Here is a 16,778-nt window from a genome sequence, read left to right on the forward strand (position 1 = left end):
TATACCGTACAGAATGCAATTTCCACTAAGTCTAGCATAATTTTCAACACCTCTGTGTGTGAACATTTTGGGACAAACTTTATAAGGACCTTCATTATTTTATAAATTCAGGGTACTTGAGTATCCGGCATTGTGACGCTTTCCAGAAATTATCGAGCGCATTAGAGCGTAGCAGATGCTATTTTTAGACCAGAAACTATTTGAAAATGATGTGAATATCTGTCCCTTTGAGTAGGGACACGGACGGACTTACATTTTGTACAGGTACCCCTTACATGTACGTCTTACTGGCATTTGCTAACACCTGTACTTGGTATTACATGTCCTATGATTTAAAGATATTTAAAGTATCATGTCAATGTATTGGAATAATATTTCACGGCCTCAACAGCCTTTACATTTTCTGTCACAAAAATACTTAGAATTGTACCAAAGGTATGATAATATCTAATTAACTCAAACAAATGAAACAAATATCAACAGTGTCAATACTATGGTTATTTTAAGACATAAGTTTATACTCCCACCATTACAATCTATAATGTTGATGTATCATGTGGAGAAAAAGAATAATAAAAGTAGTACTAATATCTAATACATATAAACATGAGGGCTATACATAATACACGGAGCGACAGCTCCGAAAAGACGAAATAAATGCTTGCAAATTAGCGACTTTAATTCTCGTCTTTTCGGGTTCATTACTTTCGTTTTCTCTGAGTATTGGAAAAATCTCATAACATTTGTATATGAAGGTTAAGTACTCGGTGTACCACAAAATACACAAAAATTGGATCTCCTACACTTAGATCCCAACGAGATAGTCAACGCGACATGTTGGTAGAGGCAAAGCGCAATAGATTGTCCGCGGGATGCAATTAATATTTTTTCCATTTAAATTTGAAAGATATTATTACAAGTTTAAGTAAAGAGTGGTAATAGCATAAAGTGTTAAACTCAGGTTGTTGTATAACGATATACAACGGTCAATCGATCATAATAACTCTTTGTCAGTGCTCTAGCATCCTTAGTAATATCGCCTCATCTAATATCATTTAACAGTATCGAATAATAAGGATGTACAATGCGAACATATCTTCATATTATTTTTATTAGCTTTCTTTTTATCAGATTCTCTAAATACATGGAGGTCATTTCTGCTGTATAAAATTGACACTTTTTCCTTTTTGGTTTTATCTTCAGCGTGACATCAAGGACAACACAAACCGTTTATAATCTGAGACGGCTGTCGTTCTCAACTGTTATTTAAGTTCAAATCAGTACGAATATATCTCAGTTAAATAAACATAGGAGTAACATCCACTTTATTGCGATGTCCTGTATCAACACCGACCATCGAGTGTCACGAAGTTAGTGAATTGACGTGCACTTGTAAATTACATAAATAACGATATGATTTTCAACACGGTTGCCTCCTTTATAAAGTATTAAAAATCACACATTTTGTAAGTACAAGTGCAAACACACAGAAAGTAAATATACACTATTGACTAAAGGCATACACAAATAGTGAGGTGAGCCAAGTGAAGATGTTCAGCCCTGACCAGGATCTCTGGAAATCAGCCTAATAACTAGATTATGTATGATATAAAAAATTAAAATTAAAAAATCAAAGAAAAAAAGAAAAATGAAGAAAAAAAAAACCAGAAACGAAAAAAACATCAACAAAAAAACAAAAAAGAAAAACAGGTAAGTTTTTATGAAACTACGAGATGCGATTATGACAATCAAACACGTCATGTTCCAGGAATTCCGGAATCCTAATAAGTAACTGTAACTTGACTAGTACACATAACACAATGAAATAAACACCCGTAGTTTATTTTAAGCAACCTGCCTATCTACCAAGAAGTAACTACTTGTAGCATGTCCATGTGCCCTGTGCCAGTTTTCTTGCTTGATATAATATTGGTTTTAAACTCGTGTTGCCTAGTACACATAACACGTCTTAATGAAGACCTGTAGTTTATATAAATTCACCACGACGTAACATATTGTATCATGTCCCTGTGCCTTACGAGTATCCGGAGTAGCCTACGGTCAGTACCAGACCAATGGCCCACGTGGAATTCGAACTCGCGACCAAGAGGAGGAAGGCTAGTGGTTCAGTGTCGGGAGACTGCTTGATATTACGTTGGTTTTAAACTCATGTTGCCTTTCATACAAATAACTACATCTATTTTAAATTCTACTCGCCAACTAGGAAATGAAAAGGATCCGATAGCTGATAGCTTCATAGCACATATGCATTGTTTCAAATTAGGTGTTTAAAGTATTTTTATTATATTTATGCTTTATATATAAGATCTTAATTGGGAAGATTTGCCACAAAGAGAACTTGAAAAGTTTATTTCATTGTCAAAAACCTATCAAGTTGTGTTATGTTGGTGGTATTTTCCGGAATATTTGATTCCCCCAAACAATGATAAGATGTCAATCCCCATCGTGATAAGGTCTTCAGACGTGCGGTTATATCTGTGTTTTATTTGATATAATTTGAAATTGATTTAAGACTTTTGATTACGACATCCACATTCTGGTTGCTGACCTTTGTACATATGTTAATTACAAACCAAATCCTACCATGTATTAACTTACTCCAATAACTCGTTTATTCATTTTAAATGCTACAGACATCCTTTCAAAATTATTTTAAAAGTCATTTAAAAAGCAACTGCGTCCTCAGTCGTATCGACTGAATTAAATCAAATTTGAAATATAAATCTAATGTCGATTAGATATTGACTTACCCGTTTTTAGCAAAATTTGTCCAATACGACATCATTTTCGCTGACAGGAGTCTTTCTTCGGCTTTAAGATATTCCATATTACCAAAAAGTAACTCGAGCTCAGCCGCATGACCCGCTCCGACGAACCAATCCGGCAAAACACCAATAACGGGATCAAATTCTGGTTGATTGGAAAAGTAGTACTGGAAAGTGTTTGAATATCCACCATCATGAAGTAAAAGGGATTCCAACATAGGTGTATGATAAAAAGCATCACTTATCAGATCAATGAAAAGCCGGCTTTGTTCGTCAATATCTGGTGATGTGTACATGTCAGATATAGCCTGAATTACTCTTGTATCATTGCCGTAGTATAACTCAGTTAGCTGACGAGCAAATAGTTGCAAAACCCAGTTTGGAATTCCTTCGTAGAAATCCACACTGGGTAACGACAGACTTGGAAACATTTGAAGAACCAATAGAAACACGGATCCTTCGGCGGAAGTGGAACCGGAAATGACATCAAGAGATTGAAAGAATGCGAACTGTTCGGATGACTGATTTTTCAGTAACTTTACGGGATCACTTGGAATAAGGTCATCGTCAATGGTTGGATATAAACCAGATAAAAACAGAGCATCCAATGAGGAAAACGGATATATAACATTAGATCCCATTTGTAAAATAGTTGTGTTGACCCCACGTAAACAAGAAACTAGAAATGATGTGTTTCGAATGTCGCTACAATTCAGATAGTCCCCAAAAGCACGAGCGTTCGCAATTTGACCCTTATTATTCATTGATAGAAATCTTCCTAATGAACCACTTTGCATAATCACTCGATGAAAAAGTCCCCGGTTTTGTGGAATCACGGCAAGATGCGAAATAATTTCAGCGCCAGCCGATTCACCAAATAACGTAATTGAATCTGGATTTCCACCGAAATATAAGATATTAGATTTTATCCATTTCAGAGCCTCAATTTGATCCCATAATCCGTAGTTGCCTCTCGCGTTTGAATCACCTGTACTGAAGAATCCAAATATACCGAGTCGGTAGTTCAACGTCACGACAATGACGTCACCGTGAAGTGCCAATGTTGATCCGTCATATGATATGGCTGTTCCACTAATGTAACCTCCGCCATGGATCCAAACCATGACTGATTTGTTTGCTGTTGCTGATACTTCATTTGGAACATAAACATTCAAAAACAGACAATCTTCCGATATCTTTCGATCTTTCGATCAGCGAATAGAATCACTGAAGCGTAACTTCACCTGTGCTTGAATGGGGAGTACCAGTATCTAAAAATAGGACACTAAAGCGTTCCACGGCGATAAAAACATGGCGGTGAAATCGAGGGAAATATACAGTGATTCGGCACATTTGTTCTTGAAAGCATATGGCGGATGGCGGTATGCGAGGGTGGCGGACTTAACGGGGGAATTAAAGAGTGCAAAAATCCGTTCTAGGGGACAAGGTGGCGGTATGCGAGGGTGGCGCTATTATCGAGTGGCGATAGGTCGAGGGATTACTGTAAATATAAATAAAATCGTCAGGCCGATACCTGTCCGCTCATTCCTGTGTCCCATGTTACCGGTATAACTTGAGCGAGTCTGTGAAATCATTTTAAACTATTTAACAATGAACAACCTCGCCGGGTCAAAATTTAGCGCGTTTGTGTGGTTGCATAAGTCTTAGTGCCTAATAACTTTTACCTGTGTGAATGGCAGTACATCTGTCCTGTACACGTTCAGTTGAGTGTAGACTAAAGGTTACACAAAGTGCACTTGGAGTGCACTCCGTTTGGACTCCAGGTAAACTTGGAGTGCACTCCGAGTGCACTCCAAGTTTACCTGGAGTCCTATCAGGCCCCAATCCGTAACCAAGTACATATATACATAATGGTTTTAGATAGATTTATACTCTTATACATTTAGCCTCCTTAAACATGTAACAATAAGATATGTTTTACTGTTTTATCTTTGTATATATCATCTTATTATTTTGTTGGTTCATTTTCAGTTGGTTAACTAACAGCATCTAATATAATTGATTTTTCTATTAGTTAACCCTATATAAAATGAATAGATCTTGCACTTCGTTGAAAAACATATGATAGCATTCCTTTGATTTTAAGAGTTTTAACAAGCCACGTCAATTAATAGAAAATTGGTAATAAACAAAAATGTATTTGGCAAGTTGGTTGTGGTCTCTCAAAATGTAGAGTTTGATTGTGTACTGGAAATACTTGTAATACTTGTGTACTCGAAGTACTACTGTTTTTAATATTTCAAATAATTTTCTTCCAACAGTTTATATTCATCTTAACATACAATACAAAAGAAAGTTGTTGTTTTTTTTATCACCTTGATAGCATATTCCGGATCCAATGTCTAATTTTGATTTACAGTTTAACATCAGATTGACTTACATTTCTATTCGGTAAACCAACTTTTTTTTGTTATACCTGCCTCATTAAATCCAGGTCATACATGGAGTTCTTTTAACAGTTATATAAGATACAATCTCCTCCCAAGTTGTTTGTGGTCTCTCAAAATGTAGAATCTGAATGTGTACTCGAACTATCTTGTTCTCAAAGTACGACTGTTTTTGATATTTCAAATACTTTATTTCCAACAGTTTATATAGATAGATATTGACTGAATGGGGATCGAAAACGATGTGGTTTCAACAGGTCAGTTTAACAGGTAAATGGTACATAGGTTGCCGTGTCCAACTGCCCTGAGGCAAATTGTACCTCAGGCTCTATAATCTTATTTCCTGGACGAGAACAATGTGTACTAATTACGGGTATAAGGCTATAGGTTGGTTTTGGGAAACGGTGAATTTACATTCATTATACCATTTGGAATTACTCTGATTTTTTTTTTTTACTTTAATCTCTTTCTTTACAATTAATTTGTTAAAGCAATGTCTTTATATTTTTGAATATAACAAGATAAGAACTGCATCATTTCTTAATTTGATTTGCATTAATTTTTTCTGAGCTTATATCATTCAACATTGTACCTCTACATACCGGACACCTTCATAAACCGGCCAATATGTTTGGTCCCAATGACTTGCGGTTTAGACAGGTTACAAGGTAATAAGAAACAGCTTATTTTTACTTTCTAATTTCAGTATAGAATGACTTCAATTCAATAGAAGTATGGATAGCATTTCTGATAGCTTATATTAGCAGCTACCATTTTTAATACGTACAAATGCAGGAAATATGTACCAACAGCAGCATTGTTATAGTATGTTTAATTCTCCTGAAAGTAATATCTTGTATTTTGTATATATGAGGGTTGGAGACTAACCATGTTCTACACTATAGGATGGTACAGTTGTAACTTTCATATATCTAGTGTGAAATTTAATTAATTATTAAGATGAGCATTTTGCTCATTAATATGCAGTAAAATTATTTACTAATTAATTCAAGGCTCATGTGTATCGCCTGAATGAAATCAAATTTGAAATATAAATCTAATGTCGATTAGATATTGACTTACCCGTTTTTAGCAAAATTTGTCCAATACGACATCATTTTCGCTGACAGGAGTCTTTCTTCGGCTTTAAGATATTCCATATTACCAAAAAGCAACTCGAGCTCAGCCGCATGACCCGCTCCGACGAACCAATCCGGCAAAACACCAATAACGGGATCAAATTCTGGTTGATTGGAAAAGTAGTACTGGAAAGTGTTTGAATATCCACCATCATGAAGTAAAAGGGATTCCAACATAGGTGTATGATAAAAAGCATCACTTATCAGATCAATGAAAAGCCGGCTTTGTTCGTCAATATCTGGTGATGTGTACATGTCAGATATAGCCTGAATTACTCTTGTATCATTGCCGTAGTATAACTCCGTCAGCTGACGAGCAAATAGTTGCAAAACCCAGTTTGGAATTCCTTCGTAGAAATCCACACTGGGTAACGACAGACTTGGAAACATTTGAAGAACCAATAGAAACACGGATCCTTCGGCGGAAGTGGAACCGGAAATGACATCAAGAGATTGAAAGAATGCGAACTGTTCGGATGACTGATTTTTCAGTAACTTTACGGGATCACTTGGAATAAGGTCATCGTCAATGGTTGGATATAAACCAGATAAAAACAGAGCATCCAATGAGGAAAACGGATATATAACATTAGATCCCATTTGTAAAATAGTTGTGTTGACCCCACGTAAACAAGAAACTAGAAATGATGTGTTTCGAATGTCGCTACAATTCAGATAGTCCCCAAAAGCACGAGCGTTCGCAATTTGACCCTTATTATCCATTGATAGAAATCTTCCTAATGAACCACTTTGCATAATCACTCGATGAAAAAGTTCCCTGTTTTGTGGAATCACGGCAAGATGCGAAATAATTTCAGCGCCAGCCGATTCACCAAATAACGTAATTGAATCTGGATTTCCACCGAAATATAAGATATTAGATTTTATCCATTTCAGAGCCTCAATTTGATCCCATAATCCGTAGTTGCCTCTCGCGTTTGAATCACCTGTACTGAAGAATCCAAATATACCGAGTCGGTAGTTCAACGTCACGACAATGACGTCACCGTGAAGTGCCAATGTTGATCCGTCATATGATATGGCTGTTCCACCAATGTAACCTCCGCCATGAATCCAAACCATGACTGATTTGTTTGCTGTTGCTGATACTTCATTTGGAACATAAACATTCAAAAACAGACAATCTTCTGATATAGGAAAGGTTAGCTCACCTGACTGAATACAGCCAGGTCCGTAGTTTCTAGCATCGAGTGTGTCATTCCATGGCGGTCGTTTTACCGGTTTACTGAAGCGAAGTGGGCCGACAGGTGGTTTAGCGTAAGGAATCTTTCTAAACTGGTGTACGTTTCCGTTTTGGGACGGAACAACCACGCCTTCCATAGTACCACTCTCTGATGAAACAATAGTTCCGAGTACATTGCTGATACAGAATGAAGTAAATATAAATAAAATCGTCAGGCCGATACCTGTCCGCTCATTCCTGTGTCCCATGTTACCGGTATAACTTAAGCGAGTCTGTGAAATCCTTTTAAACTATTTAACAATGAACAACCTCGCCGGGTCAAAATGTAGCGCGTTTGTGTGGTTGTATAAGTCTTAGTGACTAATAACATTTACCTGTGTGAATGACAGTACATCTGAATGATAATGATACAAAATAAAGCCGAATAGGGTTTTCACATGAAATATCTATGTATTGCCATCTCCGCGTTCTTCAATTTTGTATAAATTTATAAACTGTATCCGGGAATATGTGAAAGTAGACGCATGCACTATTTTGATCATATGTTTTGATATTTAATATAATATTTGGGACGAAAATACGGAGTGATGCAGATTAAATAGTTCTACCTCATTGAAGCATACTGACGAAACACCAAGCAGGGCATCCCACCCGGACACATTGTTCTGATAAAATACTGTCGTATTAACTATAAGGTGGGAGACTAAGCTGATCTGAATACAAATTAATTCATTACAGATATCAGCTAAATGCCATCATTACTCACAGATCAGAACACTATCATACCAAGTTTGTATACTCTCTACACCTAAACACCGTAAGTGAAGAAAGATGATGAGCACATCTTTACCAAAACTGGAATTGGATTGGCTGAACGCCGATGCACAGGTAGCTCTGATGGTTACAGAGTCTGTATAGAGTTTGGAGGCCCTGAGCTCGAGTCGCGGCCTGGTAGTTATATTTTCCACGATTGCTACATTTGGAACTGAAGACCAACGGATATGGTATATGTTCCCGTTTGTGTCTTGAGGGTCAAAAATTGTGTTGAAGGATAATGGAGCGTAGCAGAACTGGACACGGCTAACCGCCGATAATTGGGTAGCTGAAATGTTAAGAGCGTCTGCCTAGAGTTCAGAGGTCAAGGGTTCGACTGATCGCAACATTTTCCCTCTCAAGTTACAAATCAGTGTAAAACGTATACGGTTTATTTACTGTATCCGGTAAAACAACCCCCACCCCCAGCGCCAACCCCTACCACCACCTTTGGTTATCCCAAATGCAATGAACATAAGCAAACTTGTCAGACACATATCCCTTTCCTGATTAACATTCCCCATGTTTGGAGTTAAAAATATATTAGGCTTCAAGGTCCCAATTGAACTATATGTATTGCGTAATACACGACTCTATCGGGTAAAATATGGATATGTGTATCAGCCAAAGAGCGAGGCCCTGACATGTATATTTGAATCTCGGTTATTCCTATCACAAGTTACATAACAGTGTACCAAGCTACATATCAGTGTAAATGGTACGCGTATACTTTATCTTGTAAAACAACAGACCACATCACCACCAACACCACCACCACCCACCACCACCACCACCATTGGTTATTCAAAACGCTATGAACATAAGCAAACTTGTCAGACAGATGCCCCTTTCCTGAATTAACGTTCTCCATGTTTGGAGTTTAAGATATATTAGGCTCCAGGGCCCCATTGAAGGACCAATTGAAAGACCAATTGAAGGACCAATTTAAGGCCCCATTGAAGGCCCCATTGAACTACATGTATGGCTTATTAACGACCCTGTCGGGTAAAATATGGATATGTGTATCAGCCATAGAGCGTGGCCCTGACCTGTACATTTGTATCTCGGTTATTCCTATCACATTTCCACGTAACTATATTAAAAACACGTGCACGTAAAGGTGGATGTTTAAACATTCTTCAATCTAGCTAGTAGATGGGTGTGATTTCAAACATTTTAAAACCAAATAACTCATTAATTTAATTTTGCAATCGATAGTTATGTTATCTATAATATTTTGTATGGTACTTTTAAATGAATATGTGTCTTCCAGATAAATATTTTAGATTTTTTATTGCATCCAAATTTCGAAACTATTGATATAATTTACATTTGTTTAGTAAGTTTCATATCTGTGAATATGACAGGTAGCGCCTATATCTTTTAAATAACCTTTGGTTAAGTAACATAAGTCCTTTAAAAGTTGTTTTTCAGGTTTTTATGGTGGTATAGTTGACTATCAATAACGATTTAACATCAGTACCTGTGTGGCTTTTGTCCGGTGTTCCGGTTATCAAGGTACACAAGCATAAAAATTAACTCTATATTGTAAAACCATCGGAGTGTATCATGGATAATAGTGAAATTCCAACTTCTAACTGTCAAATTGTCATAGTTTACATATAACATCTACACGTATGTAAAAAGTATTCCCACAAAACTAAAAGCAATTAAACGTATACATTGTACATATTGTTGTAATTATGATACCATAAGCCATAAAAAGTAAGAATACATAAAGAATTTGTGTTTAATTACTCCAAATCAATAATTAAATCCCCCCTCCCACTCCTTAAAGGAATATATGAAAATTAACATGGAAGATTAGCCTCGAGGAAAGGAATATCAAACAAAAACAAGCTGATGTTCACCAGATTAAGTGCTGGTTGAAATTGATCTATAGCATTATACCGTACAGAATGCAATTTCCACTAAGTCTAGCATAATTTTCAACACCTCTGTGTGTGAACATTTTGGGACAAACTTTATAAGGACCTTCATTATTTTATAAATTCAGGGTACTTGAGTATCCGGCATTGTGACGCTTTGTAGAAATTATCGAGTGCATTAGAGCGTAGCAGATGCTATTTTTAGACCAGAAACTATTTGAAAATGATGTGAATATCTGTCCCTTTGAGTAGGGACACGGACGGACTTACATTTTGTACAGGTACCCCTTACATGTACGTCTTACTGGCATTTGTTAACACCTGTACTTGGTATTACATGTCATATGATTTAAAGATATTTAAAGTATTATGTCAATGTATTGGAATGATATTTCACGGCCTCAACAGCCTTTACATTTTCTGTCACAAAAATACTTAGAATTGTACCAAAGGTATGATAATATCTAATTAACTCAAACAAATGAAACAAATATCAACAGTGTCAATACTATGGTTATTTTAAGACATAAGTTTATACTCCCACCATTACAATCTATAATGTTGATGTATCATGTGGAGAAAAAGAATAATAAAAGTAGTACTAATATCTAATACATATAAACATGAGGGCTATACATAATACACGGAGCGACAGCTCCGAAAAGACGAAATAAATGCTTGCAAATTAGCGACTTTAATTCTCGTCTTTTCGGGTTCATTACTTTCGTTTTCTCTGAGTATTGGAAAAATCTCATAACATTTGTATATGAAGGTTAAGTACTCGGTGTACCACAAAATACACAAAAATTGGATCTCCTACACTTAGATCCCAACGAGATAGTCAACGCGACATGTTGGTAGAGGCAAAGCGCAATAGATTGTCCGCGGGATGCAATTAATATTTTTTCCATTTAAATTTGAAAGATATTATTACAAGTTTAAGTAAAGAGTGGTAATAGCATAAAGTGTTAAACTCAGGTTGTTGTATAACGATATACAACGGTCAGTTCTTCTTTTAAATCGATCATAATAACTCTTTGTCAGCACTCTAACATCCTTAGTAATATCGCCTCATCTAATATCATTTAACAGTATCGAATCATTAGGATGTACAATGCGAACATATCTTCATATTATTTTTATTAGCTTTCTTTTTATCAGATTCTCTAAATACATGGAGGTCATTTCTGCTTGATTAAATTGACACTGTTTTCCTTTTTGGTTTTATCTTCAGCGTGACATCAAGGACAACACAAACCGTTTATAATCTGAGACGGCTTCCGTTCTCAACTTTTATTTAAGTTCAAATCAGTACGAATATATCTCAGTTAAATAAACATAGGAGTAACATCCACTTTATCGCGATGTCCTGTATCAACACCGACCATCGAGTGTCACGAAGTTAGTGAATTGACGTGCACTTGTAAGTTACATAAATAACGATATGATTTTCAACACGGTTGCCTCCTTTATAAAGTATTAAAAATCACACATTTTGTAAGTACAAGTGCAAACACACAGAAAGTAAATATACACTATTGACTAAAGCCATACACAAATAGTGAGGTGAGCCAAGTGAAGATGTTCAGCCCTGACCAGGATCTCTGGAAATCAGCCTAATAACTAGATTATGTATGATATAAAAAATTAAAATTAAAAAATCAAAGAAAAAAAGAAAAATGAAGAAAAAAAAACCAGAAACGAAAAAAACATCAACAAAAAAACAAAAAAGAAAAACAGGTAAGTTTTTATGAAACTACGAGATGCGATTATGACAATCAAACACGTCAAGTTCCAGGAATTCCGGAATCCTAATAAGTAACTGTAACTTGACTAGTACACATAACACAATGAAATAAACACCCGTAGTTTATTTTAAGCAACCTGCCTATCTACCAAGAAGTAACTACTTGTAGCATGTCCATGTGCCCTGTGCCAGTTTTCTTGCTTGATATAATATTGGTTTTAAACTCGTGTTGCCTAGTACACATAACACGTCTTAATGAAGACCTGTAGTTTATATCAATTCACCACGACGTAACATCTTGTATCATGTCCCTGTGCCTTACGAAATTAGCAATAAATCTTTGTGAAAAAAAGCATATAGCTTTCTATAATAGGGTAAGATTTATTTAAACAATTAGTTTTGATTATTTTGTTTAACGTCCTATTAACAGCCATGATTATGTAAGGAAGTGCCTTGTTTTGGAGGTGGAGGAAAGTCGGAGTATCCGAAGAAAAACCACCGGCCTACGGTCAGTACCAGACCAATGGCCCACGTGGAATTCGAACTCGCGACCACGAGGAGGAGGGCTAGTGGTTCAGTGTCGGGAGACTGCTTGATATCACGTTGGTTTTAAACTCATGTTGCCTTTCATACAAATAACTACATCTATTTTAAATTCTACTCGCCAACTAGGAAATGAAAAGGATCCGATAGCTTCATAGCACATATGCATTGTTTCAAATTAGGTGTTTAAAGTATTTTTATTATATTTATGCTTTATATATAAGATCTTAATTGGGAAGATTTGCCACAAAGAGAACTTGAAAAGTTTATTTCATTGTCAAAAACCTATCAAGTTGTGTTATGTTGGTGGTATTTTCCGGAATATTTGTTTCCCCCAAACAATGATAAGATGTCAATCCCCATCGTGATAAGGTCTTCAGACGTGCGGTTATATCTGTGTTTTATTTGATATAATTTGAAATTGATTTAAGACTTTTGATTACGACATCCACATTCTGGTTGCTGACCTTTGTACATATGTTAATTACAAACCAAATCCTACCATGTATTAACTTACTCCAATAACTCGTTTATTCATTTTAAATGCTACAGACATCCTTTTCAAAATTATTTTAAAAGTCATTTAAAAAGCAATTGCGTCCTCAGTCGTATCGACTGAATTAAATCAAATTTGAAATATGAATCTAATGTCGATTAGATATTGACTTACCCGTTTTTAGCAAAATTTGTCCAATACGACATCATTTTCGCTGACAGGAGTCTTTCTTCGGCTTTAAGATATTCCATATTACCAAAAAGTAACTCGAGCTCAGCCGCATGACCCGCTCCGACGAACCAATCCGGCAAAACACCAATAACAGGATCAAATTCTGGTTGATTGGAAAAGTAGTACTGGAAAGTGTTTGAATATCCACCATCATGAAGTAAAAGGGATTCCAACATAGGTGTATGATAAAAAGCATCACTTATCAGATCAATGAAAAGCCGGCTTTGTTCGTCAATATCTGGTGATGTGTACATGTCAGATATAGCCTGGATCACTCTTGTATCATTGCCGTAGTATAACTCAGTTAGCTGACGAGCAAATAGTTGCAAAACCCAGTTTGGAATTCCTTCGTAGAAATCCACACTGGGTAACGACAGACTTGGAAACATTTGAAGAACCAATAGAAACACGGATCCTTCGGCGGAAGTGGAACCGGAAATGACATCAAGAGATTGAAAGAATGCGAACTGTTCGGATGACTGATTTTTCAGTAACTTTACGGGATCACTTGGAATAAGGTCCTCGTCAATGGTTGGATATAAACCAGATAAAAACAGAGCATCCAATGAGGAAAACGGATATATAACATTAGATCCCATTTGTAAAATAGTTGTGTTGACCCCACGTAAACAAGAAACTAGAAATGATGTGTTTCGGTTGTCGCTACAATTAAGATGGTCCCCAAAAGCACGAGCGTTCGCAATTTGACCCTTATTATCCATTGATAGAAATCTTCCTAATGAACCACTTTGCATAATCACTCGATGAAAAAGTCCCCTGTTTTGTGGAATCACGGCAAGATGCGATATAATTTCAGCGCCAGCCGATTCACCAAATAACGTAATTGAATCTGGATTTCCACCGAAATATATGATATTAGATTTTATCCATTTCAGAGCCTCAATTTGATCCCATAATCCGTAGTTGCCTCTCGCGTTTGAATCACCTGTACTGAAGAATCCAAATATACCGAGTCGGTAGTTCAACGTCACGACAATGACGTCACCGTGAAGTGCCAATGTTGATCCGTCATATGATATGGCTGTTCCACCAATGTAACCTCCGCCATGAATCCAAACCATGACTGATTTGTTTGCTGTTGCCGATACTTCATTTGGAACATAAACATTCAAAAACAGACAATCTTCTGATATAGGAAAGGTTAGCTCACCTGACTGAATACAGCTAGGTCCGTAGTTTCTAGCATCGAGTGTGTCATTCCATGGAGGAGTTTTTACCGGTTTTCTGAAGCGAAGCGGACCGACAGGTGGTTTAGCGTAAGGAATCTTTCTAAACTGGTGTACGTTACCATTTTGGAACGGAACAACCACGCCTTCCATAGTTCCACTCTCTGATGACACAATTGTTCCAAATACATTACTTACACCAAATGCTATAAAAGTAACAAAAATCGTCAGACCAATGCCTGCCCGATCTTTGCTGCCCTCCATGCTAGAGGTATAACTAATATGAGTCCCCTTTTATTCCGTTTCGCAATAATCGACCTCGTAAGGCAGAAATTCAGTGTGTGTGAAGTGTCAACAGTGTAAAACTTAACCTTTGCCCTATCGGGTGGATCTTAAACAAAACCTGTTCTCGACTGGATGTATTATAGCAAATAAGTTTGAAAGGTCCCATGGCCTCATGGTACTAGTTCTTGAATCAGTCGGAAGTTGTATTTATGTAAATCGTAATGCTTGTATTGCATGAAGAACATCGAATTGATGCCTTATCAAAAAGCAAAAATGCCTGGCGAATATCGAGTTTGTTGTCATCAGGAACATCAGGGATACTAATCTTAGATGTAGACAAATTTATTGAAGCATCACTAAATCAATATAGTTCATGTGATGTTTGTGAATTCCATGTTCATATAATAAACACTCAATGCAAAAATATAATGTTTTATTATGAACTATTCTACCATGTTTGCTATGCAAGGCCAGTTTTGATTGGTTTAAAACCATGTATTATTTTCCAATAACCCACGCTCGTGCCAATAATACACGCTCATGCCAATAATACACGGTCGGGAGTCACGGCTGTAACAATTTTATATATCTACTATTCACCCGTTTTATTAAAGGTTACTATAGCCGAGTGGGCTAATGGGTTAGTCTTTCATTATTTTTTATCACGACGCGAGTTCAAATCCTACGGAGGCCCACCTTTTTTTTTTCTTTTCTTTTTATCCATTTTTTAATTTCAAAATCAATGCCATATGAAAGATGCTCTTGATCGTAGTACTGTATTGCCTTTATATTTCATCAACAAATAATGCAATACTCAAGAAATAAATTACAAGGTTTTCTCAGGGTTTCTTTGCTGTTTTTCTATTAGAAAGAGGTCGATCTAAGAACCAAACAGTACATGGTAGAATAGATATAATCAACTTTGACTCGTGTATTGTTGCAGGATATACAACTCGGACTCGGATTTTTTGCAATTTTAATTAATAACTCAGGCCTGCGGCCTTCGTTATTAATTCAATTGCAAAATATACTCGCCCTCGTTGTATATCCTGCAATAACACACGAATCATCGTTAATTATTTCTTAATTAACTTATAAGAAACGGATTTGATTTTGACTTTAAGCGCTTGATTTATTCACAATGGCCAACATAATCTGTGAAATATGCTAATATTTATCTCCCCTCCTGTTCCAGTTGGTAAATACTTAGACATGGTTAACGAAAACACGTCGGTCAATATCTACATACAATGAAATGTAAATCCATGCATGGCGAACTTGGTCAAGTCATTGTTGAGAAATGTACCAGTGGCAAATGTAAATATGTATTCAAGACCTTTCTGTACTTTAACTACTCAGAAGTATTCATGACGTTATTCCCAAAGGCCAAATTTGCGATATGAGATGTAAAATCTTCTCAGGCTGTATATTTTTTATTTAAACATATTTTCACCCACAAATCAAAGCAAATAGGATTGAACACAAGATATGACAACCTTATTAAAGCCCTTTCCCAAATATTTACAAAAGTTCAACTGTTGGCAAAAATTGAAAGGTCATCAATTAAGTATATTTATAACATTTCTCTCCTAAGATTCGAAAGCAAATGAAGCATGGAACAAATGAATTTTATGCATTAAATTTATTAATGTTTTTTTTTTTTTTATAAAAATTTGTATATTTTTTAATATAAGTATGTCCACGCTCTAAAAAAAATACACAGGTGTAGTTTCAGCCTGTTAAGTTTATAATCAAAACATTTGATTTTTTTTATCTGCAGTAGGTTCTAGCTAAAGGAGTCCCGAAATCTCCGACTCGCCAACATATATGAAGTATAATTTGCTTTTATTCAGATGTTGACTGAAAACAGTTTTAGTTCTAGAAACAAGGCTGGACTATACTGTCTCGGTGAAAATATTTTGATTTCAATCTTCTATGATAATGAATCTTTTTCTTACTTATTGTTGTTTTATCAGCGAGTCTTCGACGAGAATACAAAGCTGTTAAAATGTTATAGGTAAGAGATTTCGGCTACTGTTTAAACTCATTC

General features: G+C 36.0%; 1 protein-coding gene across 1 annotated transcript in view; it reads right to left on the reverse strand.

Moving 5' to 3' along the window:
- LOC117341889 overlaps positions 1–14,707 on the reverse strand; it is a 47,085-nt gene extending 32,378 nt beyond the window's left edge. Inside the window, exons 1-3 of the mRNA XM_033903750.1 lie at positions 13,200–14,707; positions 6,360–7,774; positions 2,772–3,936 (exon numbers count right to left, since the gene is read on the reverse strand). Coding sequence (XP_033759641.1) covers positions 2,772–3,936; positions 6,360–7,774; positions 13,200–14,707 — 4,088 coding nt within the window. The remainder of the gene's footprint in view (positions 1–2,771; positions 3,937–6,359; positions 7,775–13,199) is intronic.
- Positions 14,708–16,778: the final 2,071 nt, after the last annotated feature.

Source organism: Pecten maximus, chromosome 14 (genome assembly GCF_902652985.1).
Source record: "Pecten maximus chromosome 14, xPecMax1.1, whole genome shotgun sequence".
Taxonomy (NCBI): Eukaryota; Metazoa; Mollusca; class Bivalvia; order Pectinida; family Pectinidae; genus Pecten; species Pecten maximus.